This window comes from Serinus canaria, chromosome 2 (genome assembly GCF_022539315.1).
Source record: "Serinus canaria isolate serCan28SL12 chromosome 2, serCan2020, whole genome shotgun sequence".
Classification (NCBI taxonomy): Eukaryota; Metazoa; Chordata; class Aves; order Passeriformes; family Fringillidae; genus Serinus; species Serinus canaria.
This window is the reverse complement of record NC_066315.1, coordinates 52,408,000-52,425,064: the sequence shown is the minus strand read 5'-3', so window position 1 is coordinate 52,425,064 and position 17,065 is coordinate 52,408,000. Positions and strand designations below refer to the sequence as shown.

Below are 17,065 nucleotides of genomic sequence, written 5' to 3'. Positions count from 1 at the left end.
GTGGCTGGGCGTGATTTAGGCCCGGCTGGTGGGGTTCATCTTCTCCTCTGTGTGACAAATCATTTCTTGACTGCCCATCAGGGAGCTCCCAGTCTCCTTGTCCCAGAGGCAGGGAAACAGCAAGCCTCTGTCTGTTCCCGCACAATTGATAGCCCCGCAGGTGGGAGCATCAGTGCATGGGTGACGGTGATCTACTGCTCGGCTGCTGCCGGCTCTGAGCTGGCGAGCGTCCCCAGGCCATCCCTCACAGCCACACAGGCACCTCCTGTCACAAACTTACACCGGGAGGAGGAGGAGGGCACGGGGGGAGAACTTTTCTTTATTGTATTTGCGATAAATGGGCTAAAAGTGTGTGTCTCTCTTTTTTCTTCCCTTCTCTCTTTCTTCTCCCTCATTTTTTTGCAGAGGATGAAAGTCCTGGGCAGACCTATCACAGAGAGAGAAGGAACGCGATCACAATGCAGCCGCAGGGTGGGCAAGGCCTCGGCAAGATCAGTGAAGAGCCTTCCACGTCGAGTGAGGAAAGGGCCTCATTAATCAAGAAGGAGATCCATGGATCTATATCGCACCTTCCCGAACCTTCCGTACCGTACCGCGGGACGCTCTTTACCATGGACCCCCGAAACGGCTACATGGACCCTCATTACCGTGAGTATCGATCGCTGGCTCATTTGGGGATGCAAAGTTGGAAGGCTGTCAAATTTAATGTGGTTTTGTCACTTTGCATTGTCCCCGGGGAGAACTGCTTTATGTGGAGGGAGTGGTGTTTGTGGTAAATGCAATCTCTTCTTTTTCCTGAAGTTAAAAACCAGGGTGCAGTTGCACTGCAGGTAGAAATTACCGCAGGCCTCTGCAAAGGGACTTCCACAGGACATCCATCTGTTGCTAATCCTCCTCAGCCATCCAGGGTTGTGTTTTACTCCACCTCCTTAAAACATGAAGAAAAATGGGCCTCACTATAGCTAGCAGAGAAGGAAAATGAAACAGGCCTTAAAAATCCCTCTTTTAAAACAATGTTAAAGTATGTTATTGAGAGGAAGAAGGACTGTGCCCTGTACACTTAGAATTTGGGGAATTGGAAGGCTTATTTTTGTGCTTTGGGACTCTTTGTTTTGTTTAGGAGGGTTTTTTTAGACATTCACAAGTGTTTAAGAATGTTTGAGAATGCAGGCTTGATGGAGTGTTTTTGCAATTTTCTTTCCCAGCTATAGTTCCCTGAAGTTGTAAGGGGGAGGAAAAAAGGCAAATGGTTTCAACTTCTGAATTCTCACTCCGGCATTAATAAAAAAGTAAGAAATTAACTGACACTTGGACACAGATGTGGAGTGGATTTCTCCACAGGCGCAAAGTATGAAGGAGTTAAGCAATTTTTTTTTCCATCTGTTTCTAGTTTACAAAAAAAAGAGAAAAAAGATCATTTAGTTGTGTAGTAATGAAGTACATCTTGAGGTGTCAAGGCTTGTGCCTTTTGATTATAGATTTATCACCCAGTCAGGATACAGATTTGCCATTTAACCTTTCAGTCTCCAATTCCAGATGATAGGCTTAAGACCCACAAAGAGAGAGCAGTCTGCATTGGTTTTCCTTTTTTTTTTAACATCATTCAGAAATTTTAGTGTTTTAAGGCAAAGGGTCATTAACCAGACGACTGATTAGTGAGGACAGCTGATTAGCGCATGTTTTTTGCTAAAGAAAGTGCCAGGGATAAAAGCTAATTTTATCCCTTCATTAGTTGGGCTAGCAGCAAAGGGGAATGTTCACTCATCAGGGTGCAGATCAAAGTATGTCTTGCACAACCTTAAGTCTCACCAACCTCCTTTAAAAAAAAAAAAAGCCTGATTGTTAATAAGGATGGAGGTATTATGAGAAAGCGAACACTTGTTGTCTGTATAGTTTAGATCAGTATTTAGGAAAAAAGTTTGCAGTTAAACTTTTGAGCTCTTTTTCAGTGTAGTCAGTTGGTTTTTGTACACCTTCCTTTCCTGCTCTCGTATAACCTGCTCAAACCCTCTGGGAGTGTTACTCATCTCTCTGTTGAGGAGCACACAGTTGCTGTAGCACACCAGTGGCAGACTCCTGCCAGAGAAGCATGAATGTGCAGTGCAAATGGCCACTCGTGAGCAGCAGAGCATACAAGTATTACCTCGGGGGTTGGAAGGCACCATTCCTAGCTTCTGGGTTAGCAAATGCCCAAATCTAGCTTAAAAGAACCCTAACAAAACTAAGAAGTATTATTGAGGAGGCAAAATAACTTCTCTGTTTGTAGGCAGAACAGCTGGGGAGAAATGAAATGTGTGACAAAAACAGCCCTCAAAACCAACAAACTTATGCTGAATTTAGTGGGGAAGATTCATGCCATTTTGACCATCTGACCAGCTGCCAGCTCACCCCTTAAATTTTGTTCAAAGTGTTACTGAAATCACTGAAGGTTCTGACAGAAGAAAAAGATCCGGTCAGTCAGGACGTGTCTGAGTGGTTTGCAATGAGTTTATTTTGAGTTTATTTTCCCAAATTCACCTTTTGACAAGAGCTGTCAAGATTTAATGAAGCTACTGTGTCTGCATTGTGACCATTAATGCTAGCTAGTTAGGCTGTGTGGACTACTAGCAAAACATTGATGTCAGAAGTTGAGAGAACACGAGAAGTTCCCCACCATATGACAGCAGAGAAACAGGAGATGAGTTAATTTTAAATGAGCAACAAGATCTTGAAACAGAAATCTAAGTCAGAAAGCATCAGATGGACAGACCTGCTTCCCTCTCCTGTAATGAGTAGTACTTTTGTATTCACTGATTTATAAGGTCCCTCAAGCTATTAATGTCATGAAAAGAGCCATCATGCTTTTATTTACCTTTAATAGCTATGATACAGAGAGACAACTAAAAAGACAAATGTCTAGTTAGATTTATAGGAAAGCAGACAATCTTACTGAAATTTTCATAGTAGTTGTATCATTTATATATGTAAGATATGCTTTCATCAGAGTGGTGACTGCATTAAGACTGACACTTTTAGTGGTCCATATGAAGAAGGCTGAATAATGTACACTGTATCAACAGGTAAAGAACCAGAGAGGCTATTGTTTTCCTCTCTTAATTTCTTGCTACTTTTGCTGGGCATATGTATAGAAAACGTTTAATTCAACATAGTCAGATGTGTAAACACTTACAGTAATTTCTTAGTTTCCCTGTGGCTGGAAAATATAGACTTCTCAAGATGCCTAATTCATGCTTCTATTTATACCCACTTTGTATTTAAAAGTGTGGGCAGGCTTCCTGTAACACAGGAAAAGGGAAAATAATTTTTTTGAAGAAAGACATCTGTATGTTTTTATGGCAAAAAAAGAAAAGGGTGTTTAAGTCAGTTCTGTGTAGAATGCATGTTCCTTCCATGAGTTGCAGTTATTAGAAACAACTTGAGTGATTTGCATTTTTACATGTAAACACATGTGTGTCTGTTTGTGCATTGCAGGATTTTTTTTGTTTTAATTTTTTTTCTAATTAAAATGACTGATGTTGTAAATGTTGGTAATAATAGTTACCATAAATGTGGAAGAAATCCCTCATTGAGGGGGAGTTTGCTCTCCTGCAGAGTGTGGGTGGGGATAATGGCTGTGTTTCAAGTGAACCAGCTTTTCAAACAGCTGGGATGAAACATGCTATGGAGCTGGCAGCCCTTCTGCACCGCCAGAGAGCCCCTCAACCATTTAGCAACTGAGAATGTGAATGCGGTCCCATGCTCAGCTCACAGCCTTCTATTCTCCAACAGATAAAAGGGAAAACACAGGCCTAAACCAGAAATTTTTCTTTCCTGTCTTTTTTGTTATGGATTTCTTAACCACTGTTTAAACACAGCCCACAAAGGAAGAGGGAGATGCTGGTTGTGTTTGTTTAGCTTCTAAAAAACTTTTTTTTCTTTAAAAAGGCTTTAGGACAGATGACAGAAGAGCTTGAGTTAGCTCCTTTTCTTTGTTGAGGAGAGCAGAGCTACTGACCTTAATCACAGTGTTTCTTAAAAGGATTTAAAATCCTGAGTTTCTCAAACACTAATTCCAGTGGTAGTTGGAGCCCCTTGTTAATGTAAATTCCATCATTCCATCTCTAGAGTTGGGGCTGAGGCAGGGAAGATGGGGATAGCAACTTGCCTTTGTTATTTTCTTCCACAATTTTAATTTTCATGTTAGATTTATGGTAGTGCTAAGACTGCCTGTCACACAAGTCATTCCTCATGGAAAAAATGAATCATTCCTGATGTAAACACTTTGATTTAAAACATACTGTTGATATTCTTCCCTGGGTTACACAGATCGTCTGAAAGAATTGTTAGTACCTAATTAGCAAAATCTAAAGAATTATCTTAAGCAAAAAGCAGTGACTGATCATTTGGCTCTGATCCAAATATTTATATATAGAGGAATGTATGGCCCTTGCAGGATTCTCTTTGTGGTAAATCACTTCATCTTCAGAGAGGTTGCACTAGCTGAAAGCAGTGCAAAGAAACCTTCTTTTTTTTTCCTTTTCCTTTTCTTTTTTTGCCTCTTCTTACCAAGGATTTATTTTGCTGGTGTTGAAGCTTCTGTATCTGTCTGGGGAAGTGGGAACTGCTCATTGCACATTTCATAGGATTAGGCCTCCAAAGGTATTGATTGCCCTCAGTTCCCACTGACTGTTCTTGGGCTTAGCTTTGTAAGGACTGGGCCTTGCATAACTGCCCAAGTTAGATTACCCAGTGTTAGTGTCACCTCAAAATCAATTTGCAACATGAACGAAAGAACCCAGCAAGGAAAATACAATACTGGTTCACTAGGTGCACTTGTTCATTTGCTAGCTTTAATTTCTGTTGACAAGAATTCCCCTTCCTTCATATCCCCATTAGAAAGGAAAAGGGAGTGTGGAAAAAAAGGGGAATCGTATTCTGTTTCTAAAAATGCCAGCTGTTAGCTGGAAACACTGTTTTAAACTGCAGTAACTGGAAAGCAATGACTTTTCATGGCAGTGACTCTTGAACCACAATGGCCAACTATGTGTGGCACATTTGGCAGTGAGAGCAGTCCAGGTCACCACCAGGAGATGGGCTCATGGAAAGGGCTTGTAGAGGGTAGGTGGTGGCCTTCTTTGTCATCTACCTGGCATAATTTGGCACTCAAGAGTGACAACCAAGGCACTTCTGGAAAGCCCCAAAGCAGGCACTTTTCTTATTTCACCTCTAGTTTCCCAGTGTCTTTTGGTGACAGGAGACCAGGACAGCTTTTTGTAGAGAGTTTCTACCTGGCCTGGTTGGACAGTGGTAGGAAAATGTCACTGGAGAACCTTTCTAGAGATTTAGGGCCAGAGTCTTTAAATACATTTAGGTGCTCTTTAGTTTTAAACTGAGTTTGGCCTCTGAGAATCTGGATTCTACTTCAACTCTGCAGCATTTTGCAGGGGAGAGGCTTAAGCACTCTAGTAACAAAACTCTTTACTGACAGTGATTTATGGGGTGGTTTCCAAATGTTGTCAAGTAGGAGTAGTTGAAAAAAGTAAAATCTAAAGCTTTTAATAGAACTCACAAGGAAAAAAGCCTCTGTTATAAAAGTGAATGTCAGCCTGCTCATGTCAGCTGAGCAGCTGAAGTGTGAGTCTTTAAAAAAATTAGTGTGTTTGCAAAAACATTTTTGGGATTAAAAGTCTAAAATATAACAGTATCTTTCAATAGCCTCCGACAAAAAACATTACTGTTCTCAAATACAAATTTATGGTCAGAGGCAGCTTCAGTGTGAAATTTAGGAAGGTGCTGCAGACCTTGTAAGCTTAGCAGCTTCTAAGTTGAAACAGCTTCTCCAAGATGCCTTCCAAACCTCCAGTGTTGTTTTTGAAACTGCTCATTACAAGTACTCCTGCCCATTTCTCCTGAGGCCTGTGAAATCAGCAGTGTCTCTTTTGTGATGGTCTCATATGGAAGTAACAACTGCACCTATAGATTTACAGTATGTAGATATGTTCTTTCTTCTTATGCATTTTTTCTCTCCTCAGCATGAGGCAGACTCCAGAATTGCCAGTGTCTGGAAAGCTTTGAAGTGTAATGTGATTGAGCAATTGAAAGGTGAACTTGTAGGTTTGGGTGATTTTTTTTGTTAGTTTGGTTTTGGTTTTGCTATTTGTTTGGGGTTTTTTTGTTTTGTTTCATTTTGTTTTTCTTTTCTTTTTTGTTTGGTTTGATTTTTTTTGTTTGGGTTTTTTTTTTTTTGGCCTGGTTTGATTCAGTAGAATAGGATGTTGGAGATTTCTTATTTCTAAATAAGAAATTATAAAAATTATTTGTAGCTCTGTAATTCTGTTGGACTTCAAAATTCTAAAAATGTTTTGAGAAGCACATTAAAAATGTTATTTTAATGTCTCCTTGTTTCTTGTTCTAGTGTTCAAGTGCATTTAAGAAAGCTGTGGGATGAGGTTTTATATGTGGGGTTTTTTTGTTTGTTTGTTTGTTTTTTTAAAGAACAGGGAAGATGAAGACAGGACAAATACAAAACCACTAATGGATTTGATTTGTTTTTTCCAGCTGAAGCTTTTTTATCTGCTTTACAGTATGCATTTGTTGTATACTGCCTTCATAGAAAGAGACAGAATTCATTGCTCAGAGCCACAGAAAAATGGTTAAGAACTGTGAAGAAAAAGCCAAGAAATAATGTAATCCATCTCTTGAGCATCAAGGCAGATCCTCTGTCCCTAAATCAGGAGAGAGTGAAAAGCTTCTTCAAAAGTTGTTGTATTCCTTGATACACGGACATTTGTCACAATGCTTTTAAAAGAGAAGGTCTGTAGTGGATTTGGGCTGATCTTGTGTGCCTACAATGTAACTGGCATCAGCAGGTGGAAGGTGGGGAGAAAAGTGAGATGGTTTTCTTGCTTTGGGGTTCTCTCTGGGCAAAATTACTAGAGTGAATTTAATTGCATAAGTAGAGGTTGGCATTGAGTGCCATTTTCATGCCTGTGAAGATCCTATGTGGTGTGACTGCCAGCCTGGTCATTCCCTGTATCCTGGGTCATATCTCTTAACTCGGTATGAATATCAGGGATTTAAGGTGGCCCTATCAGTCTGGATTTAGCCAGCAGAATCCTCAAATGTTGTGTCTAAATGTAGAAAACAAAGATTTAAATTGGGACTTTTTGCTCCATCTCTGCTGTCATTGCCCAGCTTTTGTTAAGAAAACTGCAGCAATAAATCGGTTGCAGAGTAGCTAATGTGTACAGATCTGTGAAAGACTCTGTCGGGAGTCTCTTGTGTTAATTCTCTTTCATTCTGGGTGCTTGAGATCTGGATGTGCTCTCTTTTTCATTGCTCTTGTCCCCTGTCCCTTGTGTGGGCACAGAAGGAGGGCATTGTGTCACAGAGGATGCAGGTGGTCAGTGGAGTAATGGGAGTGTGTGGAGACCATGGGCCTGCTCTCTGCATGGCATTGACCATGGACTTGTCAAAGGGGGATTTGAAAGGCAACATGGTCCCTGTAGTCAAAGTTCAGTTTCAAGCTTGTCCCATGGAAGTCTGTCAGTACTAGCCTCCTGTTGGAGTCCAGGGTTGAACAAGCCTTTACCTCTATGACAGCTTAAATGCTTTGGTTGCTGAACCATTTTCAGGATTGCTGGCAGATACAGCTTTATTCCTATTGATTGAGCTCAGTACTTAAGAGGAGAGCCACTTAGCCATAGCCTCTACTTCCTTTTATTCACACCTACCAGCACAATTAGCTTCCTCTTAGCCTGGCTCTTTACCTCTTAGTCTTGGTAGTTTACACAGCACTCTCTAAACTCTTATTAAAACACTGATCAAATTACTTACAACTGGGGCTCTTGAGCTTGCTGAGTGGATCACATCTGAGTCTGGAGATCGTGTTAGGAATGCTTACCCCTTCAGTCAGACTTATACTGGCTAACTTTATTGATTTCTGATAATATAGCTTGCAGCCCAGGCTGCAACCACCAGTGCGGAGAAGCAGTATTACCCTCAATATACTGAGTATTCATAGCTGTGTTTTAAAGAGTACAGCTGCTGTGTTGCCACGTGGTCATTGGCATGTGGGGTGGTGGGTACACAGCAGCAGGAAAGGCACTATGTGCGTGGGAATGTATGTAAGTGCAGGTTTGTACATCTTCATACTTCCTCTTAAAAGTAAGGGTTACCACTTACAGACCACTCTTTCAATATTGCTTTCTTTACTGTTTTTTTTTTTTTTATTGTCTTGCCGTTTTTTGGAGTTCAAACAGATAGCTCACCAGATAACAGAATTGCTTTCTAACCTCAGTTATGCTTCTTTCATGTTTCACACTGAATAAGGTAGTAAAGAGGGTCCCCCATTGTGTATTCTAGTTTCCCTTTTACATTTCAGCTGGCCCGAGCCATCATTTTTCCGAAACAGTTGAATGATGCTGATCCAGAACCCAGTGAATTCAATGAATCTACAGCTGCTGGCTTCAATAAACTTTGAAATAATCCCCAGTTTCCTTAGATTCTACCCTTTTATCTTGCCTGTTCTTGCTAGTTGCAATTTAAAATCATAATTCCCAAGAATCCGTGTTACCATTTTGCAGATGAAGAGCTGAACACTGTTATTCCTCCATTTACAGTCTCCATTGAAATAGCCAGTGGTAGCAAGCAAAAGTTATAGCATATGAAATACTTCAAAATAAGTGGCTGATTATGGCAATGGCTGAGTGTAACACCATACCAAGTGTTGAAGCAAATAACTAATAAGTTAGAATGTGTTGAACTGAATTTCATTCCAGTATTTCAGACTTCCTAGTGTGAAAAGGTACTGATTTTGATTTGTATGGGTTTTTTTTTCACCAGCCTACATACAGATACAACTTAAGAAAGCTTCAAGCTTTGTCCTTGAGTTCTGTTAGACATTGTTGTTGAAATGGACTCGGGTTACTTGGATGAATGAAATTTGGATCAAGGCCTAAATTGTGTATAAACATTGGTTGCTCACTTTACTGGGATGGACCAGCATGGTACAGTGATAGGAAACTGCTGGCACCAAAGCTGTTCTTCATGCTGGACGGTATTTGAATTGGCATTAACACCACTGATCTAACAGTGCTGTTAACAATAAAATTGGTGCCAGACATCAAAAACATTAATTACTGCTGTGATAGGAGCGGAATTTTTTTTTTTTTTGTTTTTAACTAGGAGGGAAAAGAGGAGCACTAATCATACATTATTAACTAATTTTTGAGCTGCCCAGTATTTGGGATGTTTGATTTGGAAAGCCTGATGTGTGTCCTGCTCATCTAAGTCCTTATATTGCATGAGACTGGCAATGGCTATGGTCTCTGCTTTTTTCACTGTTAAAAGTTTTCGGTTAATTTTTTTTGTTTTTAATTTAAAAACATAAAGCAAACTGGAAGAAACCTCTTTAAATAAAGGCTAAAGGCCTGATTTGTTTTCATGTAACCCCACAAAACAATTTAAAAACCTGAGTTGTGACCTGTGAAAATGTTTCCATTTCTTTTGCAGAAATAGCACGTTTCTTCAAAGTCAGTAGTTACTTATCAGATTAACACACATCTGACATTTAGTAGTGCCGTTCATCCTTTGTGCATTAAAAACCAGGATCGGGGAGGACAAGGGCTGCTGTAGTGTTTCTTCCCATAGATGTCAGTTTCTTGTGTATTCTGCTCTGAAAAGTGGTCTGTACATGTGGGTTTAAAGCATGCCGTGTCTGTGTTGTGACCAGCCTCCCTGTCTGGAATTTTTTGGTAAATAGCCTGTGGGAGTATTGCCTGTGTTGCATTTACACGTGGGGGTTGCCTGGGCATGCAGGTCCTGCTGGACCAGAGGTGTGTTGGGCCACTTTCTGCTGGGGCTGTGCCTGGAGGCTGGCAAAACACAAGGGTGTCGTGCCTTACCATGAGGGGGTGGCCTCTAGGTTGCTTTTAAGAAGTGATGTAGGCATGGATACTGTTTGTTAAGGTTACACAAGGTATTGGCGCAGCTCTCTGGGGAGACACTCATCTGAAATGGTGTGTTCTGCTGTCTGTTGAGAAATGATTTTTGTATTTTCCCTAAGGGAGCCTGGTGCTTAGCCTGGCATTGCTCTGTGGTCTTGAAGCACAATACCCTGTTGTGGGAATTGCTTCATAGATGGGAAGAAGCCATCTTCACATTCCTTTGGAGCTTGCCTATAGGCTACATTTATTTGGCAACACGTGCCAATAGGTCTTGGTCTTGTCAGGGTCTTCTCGGTGTTTTCCATGTGGTGCCTTTTTTTTACTTATTATTCAGACTCCATATCTGCTCATTGTTTGCTGCAGTCTTTCACAGAGTCTAGCCCAGCTGTTTGATTCAGAATTTTATTCTTCCAGCTGTGATTTCCTAGGGAGCTTCAAAAGCACTCAAGAAGGGTGCTTTCTTGTCCTGCTCCCATCCTGCTGCATAGAGCTTCCATAAGTCGCACCTAATTGCAACTAATGACACCATTTTATTTTATCAGCTTGGGGAACTGAGAGATACTGCTGGCAGGCAGCAATCCTCTTCAGCATAGCTATATTTTGCTTCTTGTTCTTCTGACATCGCCATGTACTTAGAAGAAAAAAACTTACAAAATAGTCCAAAATTAATTGAGTGCAAAAGTGAGAAGCCAGAGGTGGGAGTTGCAGCAGTATTCCTCCTCAGCCCAGCCTTTTTAGAGCCATGGTGACTTGTATATTATGGCTTGTAGCTATGAGATAAAAATCTGATGATGTTCAGCTGGATTTATATTCAGCTCTGTAACTCTGGCTGGTCCTACTGCAGGTACATGTCACCAAGTCAGCGTGAGTGTGGTTGCCAGCACATCCCTGGTTATAAACCAGCCCTGATGTGCAGCATTCATGGTGCAGCCACATCCCTTTGTGGGGGGCCGGGTGCAATACTTTATGTCAGTGTAGGCATTTGTCTCAAGTAGAAAACCTGCTATTTTATTTGTAGTGGCCAGTTATTTTTATTTTAATCTAGGCTGATTTTGGCACTGTATGGTGGACACTGGTATTATAGGCTATTGGTGCACAACATGGGATGCATATATATATACTACAATCATTTGGTGTTTTCTCTGAGGCTTGGTGCTTCCTGGTTATTTTCCTGCTCATTTTCACAATGTGATTTTTTGTATACTTCTGTATTATGAACCTTTTTGTTTTTTTAAGCTATCTCTGATATGCAGCTTTCATATCTTGGCTCCCAGCAATGTTGAACCTCATTTTAAAGTCCCTTCGTGTAAAAGCCATCTAGTTATAACTCTCAAAAATAAGAGGCTTGTCTCCTGAGGACAGCTCCATATTGCGGGTGAAGTATAATCCTTAACATTGTTTTTTTTTGCTTTCAAATAGCTGGGGACAGTAAGGCAAGGAGTGAGAACTCCCTTTGTTTCATGTAGTGTGTGTTACAGGGAAAGAATGTAACAGAGCAGAAAATGAAGAAAGACATAAAAGAATCTCAGCTCAAGGAGGTCAGATCCATCACAGCTTAGCATTGCCTTCAAAGATGTCTGGGACAGGTGGCAGTTCAAGACAATCAGAGGAGAAGCATCCGCTAGCGCTGAGATAAGGGATTCTTGCAGAATCCTGCTTACTGGTCCCAGTTTGCTTTGATGTAACTCTGCTAGAGAAGACTTCTGGGAGCAGGCTACTGCTTCCCTCCATGATAGGCTGCTGTTGTTCAGCCTTTTAAGGTCTCATTACAGTGGTCCTTGAGGATTAATCCTCTTTAAGGTTTACATGGGAATGGTTTTGTCTGGAGGCCCAGCCAGGGACCTCACTACCACCTGTACAAAGCATTATTGGATTCCTTCATTCTATTTTTTTAAGTGGCTCATATTTAACAGTATTTGACAGAAAGTAAAGCCAAACATCTTGCCTTTTTTTACTTTCCTCTTTGGCTATTACTGAGTTTTTGTTGAGCACATCTTGAGCAGTCCTTTGCAGACACTGAACCATTAGCAGTAAATTGTATGCTTCCGATTACTCTACTTAGCCTGCTGGTTTTGGCTGTCTTTCTTTTTCTTTTCTTTTCTTGTCCTCGCCCCCCTTTCTGCTTCTGAAAGGAGGGGAGTGATGATGTTTGGCTTCAGAATCAAAAATCACCCTTTTGCTGGTTTATTCCCATGCCTGCACTGGTGGATGTTGCATTCATGCTGTTCTGCTCAGTGTTGAAGGTGTGGGAATGTTGTCAATTATCAGCATTAGTTTATTAAAAGAACATACCGTCACTTTATAAAGGTTTGTTTATGAAAATACACTTGCCACTTGGAAATTACAAAGCTTGCTTTTGCTGAAATTTCTACTCATGTGGGAATCACACCTGGTTTTGGAGGTGCAATAGCAGGCAAGTGCCTTCCAGCTCCCCAGTACATTCTGTTCTTGGTATTGTTTCTGTGTAACTCTGTTACAGATCTGCCTCTTGAAGGAAAAAAAGGCATGCATCCTTGATTCCAAGAAAGGAATGTTTCCAAAGAAAATAGACTCAGACCTGGAGTCTCTTTTCCTAGTGTCACTCATTATTTCCCTAATTGCACTGAGTGTTACAAAGTAATTTTGATACTGTAACTTCAAGATGGTGGCTGAAGTAAAAGACTGACAAGGTTTCTGCTGAAAACAGTATCCATGATTCGGACAGGGGAAAGTAAAGTTACTGTTCTGAGGGTAATAAACAGTTTAGGAGACTCTTGTCTATGTTGCAGTTGAAGTCATTAAGTTTAGCGCTTCTGAACCAATATCGAACATCTTGATGGTTCTAATTCAATTTATTATGACAAGTGATAGTGTATTTTAGTTTAAAAAAAGGCAACAAACAATTTCCACCTAGAAAACTCAGCAATAGCTAAAAGTTGAATCCTTTTGGTTTAACATAATGAGTTGTGCATCATTGCCTACAGAACAACAAGTCACGGCTTATGTAGTGGTTCAACTTTATGAATAAAAGGCAAGGGAAACAGCACCTTCATAAACCCTCTGGGTTTTGTTTTGAGCATTCTGTTTGGAAGTTATCTGGTATGTTAAAGAGTGCTTGTAATGTATGTATAACAGATTAGTTTTCTTTATATATAAAAATATTATAGGAAACTCTATAGCTAATGCTGGTTATATAAAACTGTATGGTGCCATTATAACCATAACTATGTCTGTTACCTTCATACACTGCCCATAATATAAAATTAGTGCAGGTGTTTAATTTTTACTGTGTTTGTGAAGATTGTTAAATTCTGCCCATACAATTATTTCCCCTGTTAGCAAATTCTGAGAGGGTGGAAGGATGAGAGAAGCAGAAACTAAGGAAAAAAATACTAACTCAAATAAAGGTAATGAGAAGTCATGATGTTAGGTGCTGTAGATCCCTTCAAGAAGACCTGTTGTCTGAAGAAATACAGACATATTCTTGGCACTCTAACTTCATATAAATCAGAGAGGTGTGCCATTTTATGCACATCCAATCAAGTGCTGTAGCTATAGTCTTGATGAACATATTGAATATGTTTACAAATAAAATATTCTATACTTACTGTGCCTAAGCTACAAATACTTTGAATAACATGATATTAAATTTCTATTCACCTTCTTCAAATTTATGTTAGAGCTAGTTGTCAGCAGTTTATACTTCTGTGGAACTAATCAGGAGGTTGCTATTTCATTTTTGACTTCATAAAACACAGGGAACGTGAAGGGTTTTTTTATTCCACCTGATCATAAATGCATGAAAACTGGCAGTGCTAGGTTTAACTGAATTTAATGGCTATTTATGTAATTCCAGTGTAAAGATGTCGTTATGAAGCATCTTTTCAAACTGAATGTCAACTGCAGTGCAGTTTAACAGCGTTTCGTCACATAGTTAAGTGTTTTCCAGGTAAAAAAATGTGCTTGACAACACCAACCCAAGTTGTGACCTCTTCTCCAAAGAGCCCTGGCTCCTTTTTCACCCAAACACAAGTGGGCTGGATAGGAAAAAGGGGAGGATTGATTTCAGACTGCTTGTCAGGAATGTGATGCGGTGGTCAACAGCACAGTCTACAGCGAGGCAAGAAATGGATAGAGCTTCCTACTGGGCCCTGGGCTGACTCCTGGGCTTGTCTTCATCCAGGTTGTAAAAAACAATGTTTCTTGGAGACAAGGAAGTGAAATGGCTGGCTGTTGCACTGTTAGTACATACACCATGGGAACATTTACTAATTGTAGTATTAGTGTTTTCTAAATAACAAATATATCAAGAAATCAGTGGGAACTAACCATTCTGGGAGTTCAAAGTGTATGGTTCAGCCATTTTTTTCATTGTGAGAGTAAATCAGTCTATGAAATGAAAACCTGGGTATTTGTTTTTAGTTTTTTTTCCTGTTGTGACATAAAGCAAAAATATAATATTTACTTCTGCTCATTCAAACAATCATTGAAGACTCCTGAAAAACAAGTTTTCAGAAAGTTATAATGGGCTAAAAATAGGGTTTTGTAAGACGTTATATAAATCCACTGCAGCAGGTGCTATATATGTGTAAAAATACATACACACACGTGTATATATATTTGTATTACATATGTTAAAAATTCTTTTGCATCTCTGGGGTTTTATACCTCTCATGAGTACAAAATTTTTCAATAGTAGTAAATTTTGCATTCTATATTATTAGCAGTAGAATATTTGATTTTTTTTCCTACAAAAGAACAAAACTGTAGTCAAAACTGATCTCATGCTAACATATGTAGGAGTGGACTAGGAGTTGTTCAAAGTCCAATGGCTATACCAGAGTCTTTTTATTTGTATTTGAAAAATACTTAACAACCTGAAAATTCAAAAAAGCAACACAGCAGAAGTGTTTGTATCAAGTATTATATTTATTTATTTACACACACAGATGCCATAAGCTACTGAATGGTGTGGTTAGTACAAACAAAGTACTTTCAGAAGTGGCTGTAGTAATTGCAGTTGCTAGGCCTTTAAGAAGTAACATAAACTCAAAAAATCTGTTTAAGCAATGAGCTCTGGGAACTGTAGGAATTCACCTCAGTTAAGTTGCTTCAGTGAATTGTAGCTGCCAAGTGTTGTGTTAAACACCAAGTAGAGATTCAAATCATTTTAATGGAGAATTTGATTAGGAACAAAAAACTGGATGGATTTTCAAATTGTCTTCTTTCAGAGCCTTTTAGAGTCTCCTTGTGCATTACTCTTTCTTTGGCCTTTCTGTCAAGGTAATCCAAAGTTTTCGCCTTATTTTCTGTGGAGTCTTATGCAGTCTCCCTTATCTTCTGATATAAGTCTTCTCATCATGCTTAAATATGCACAGGATCATTACTTTTCCTAACTGCTCTGTATACTTTTTTCCTGCCCCGTCTCCCAGAGCTAGAGCTGCTTTGGATTTATTGATCTGTCTTCCTTTCATGCTAAGAGAAAAATCCTCAAAACTTAGGTTGTTTCTGTTGACTCTGCTCTATCAGATCCTGTCCTGAGCTTGCATGTGCTGCAGAGCTTGTCATCTTGGAAAAGGCAGCAGAACCATAGTCTAGAACGTCTAGCAAGGATCTGAATACTGGGTGACAGATCAGAATCAAAATGGTACTCAAGCAGCCTTTGACATTTAGTGGGTCATTTCCCTTTTGTCTAAACACCCTGAAACTTTAGAGGAACATACAAATCTTGTATATCAGGTGGCCAGCAGGGGTTTTCTGTGGTGGGTGCTGCAGTGTGAAACACTGGCCGTGGCTCTGCAGGTGGGCAAAGCTCATTCAGTAAAGTTGTGGTTGCTCTGTAGAGGAAACAAATTGATTTTGGACTCATTAGGGATGAAATCCCTCCACACCCAAAACAGCTGAAGGCTTTCTGTATGTTCAGGATTAGGTTTTATAATCCTAAAACTAGAGCACAGATGAAGTACTTCTAAAAGTAGCATGATTAGAAGTGATTCCTTTTTGGAATTTTGATACACTTTCTATTTTGCTGGTTTGTGCTACATATTTTTTCAAGGTGTAACTTTGGTGAGGAAAATAGAAAGTAATTTTTTTCCATCTGCTCATGCAAGCAGTTTTCTAAGATAGTAAAGGAGTTGTAAAACATGATTTTTCATAAAGTCAGTATAGAACAATGATTAATTGGGAATGTTTTTTCATCACTGACCCACATTTCTTTTTCCAAAAAATGAACAAAACTCCAGGATTGATTAAGAAAGGCCCCATGTTGTGTTCTGTATGAAGTGCTATTTTTCTCTCAAACCGTGCATGCACAGATCCATTTTCTGTTCATAGCAGCTGACAGGCAAACAGTTTGAGATTTGTTGGAGATTTCCAAGTAAGTTTGTGGCAAAGACAAAAATAAAAATCTTTGTCTAATGTGCTGTGATCATGCCTTACTAATTAACTAGAAAACTTTCAAAGTGGATTCAAATCTCTCTTCCTAGCCTGGGTTTCACGTCGGGTAACATTTTTTAACCCTTTATTTTTTAGATGCCCTTTCAAAGTGTTGTTTTTCACATTTTTTTCACCTGAAGCTTAAAAACTGAGATTGGGACAGTAATTTGAAGGTTGCTTATTGTTTAGGCTGTAAATGTTTCTTCAAGAACTGGAGTCAAGCTATAGTTTGATGCAGCAATGTAAGTAAATGGCTGAATTTTCAGAAGTACTGAGTATTGAGAAGTTTTTCTGGAAGCTCTTTAGGGCTTGGTAATTTGAAAATGAAGAGTATTTTCTCTAATTCACTCTTAAAGTCTGATTTAGCGTTCTGATTTCTAAAAATCTTGGTCCTAGTTTCTAGTCTTGAGGTTGGATATCTTTGTGTGTATTTTGCCAGTAACCAAGGTGAATATGGACTGTGCTGTAATGTATGTGGTTAATTTTGCTTCACAGTGAAAGTGCAGATGATGTCAAGTGTGCAGTGAGTGCGTCAGGTCTCAAAGGAGCAATTATCAGCCTGGCCAGCTCTACTCACACCTAGATTTTTGCGTGATGGGCTCCTTTTTTTCCCCACTTAGTGAAAGAAGTTTCTGTGGGGTTTTTTTTTTGGGTTTTTTTTGTTTCTTCAGTAATTTTTTTTTTATTTAAAAAAAATCAAATGCTCTTAATCTTATTGTCATATT

The 17,065-nt window shown here is 39.5% G+C and overlaps 1 protein-coding gene across 3 annotated transcripts in view; it reads left to right on the top strand.

Annotated features, from left to right (window-relative positions):
• Positions 1 to 17,065, top strand: part of GLI3 (GLI family zinc finger 3) — a 204,706-nt gene that overhangs the window by 66,048 nt on the left and 121,593 nt on the right. For all 3 annotated transcript variants that reach the window (XM_050971489.1, XM_050971487.1, XM_030230543.2), the window contains exon 3: positions 406 to 648. In XM_050971489.1, coding sequence (XP_050827446.1) covers positions 406 to 648 — 243 coding nt within the window. The remainder of the gene's footprint in view (positions 1 to 405; positions 649 to 17,065) is intronic.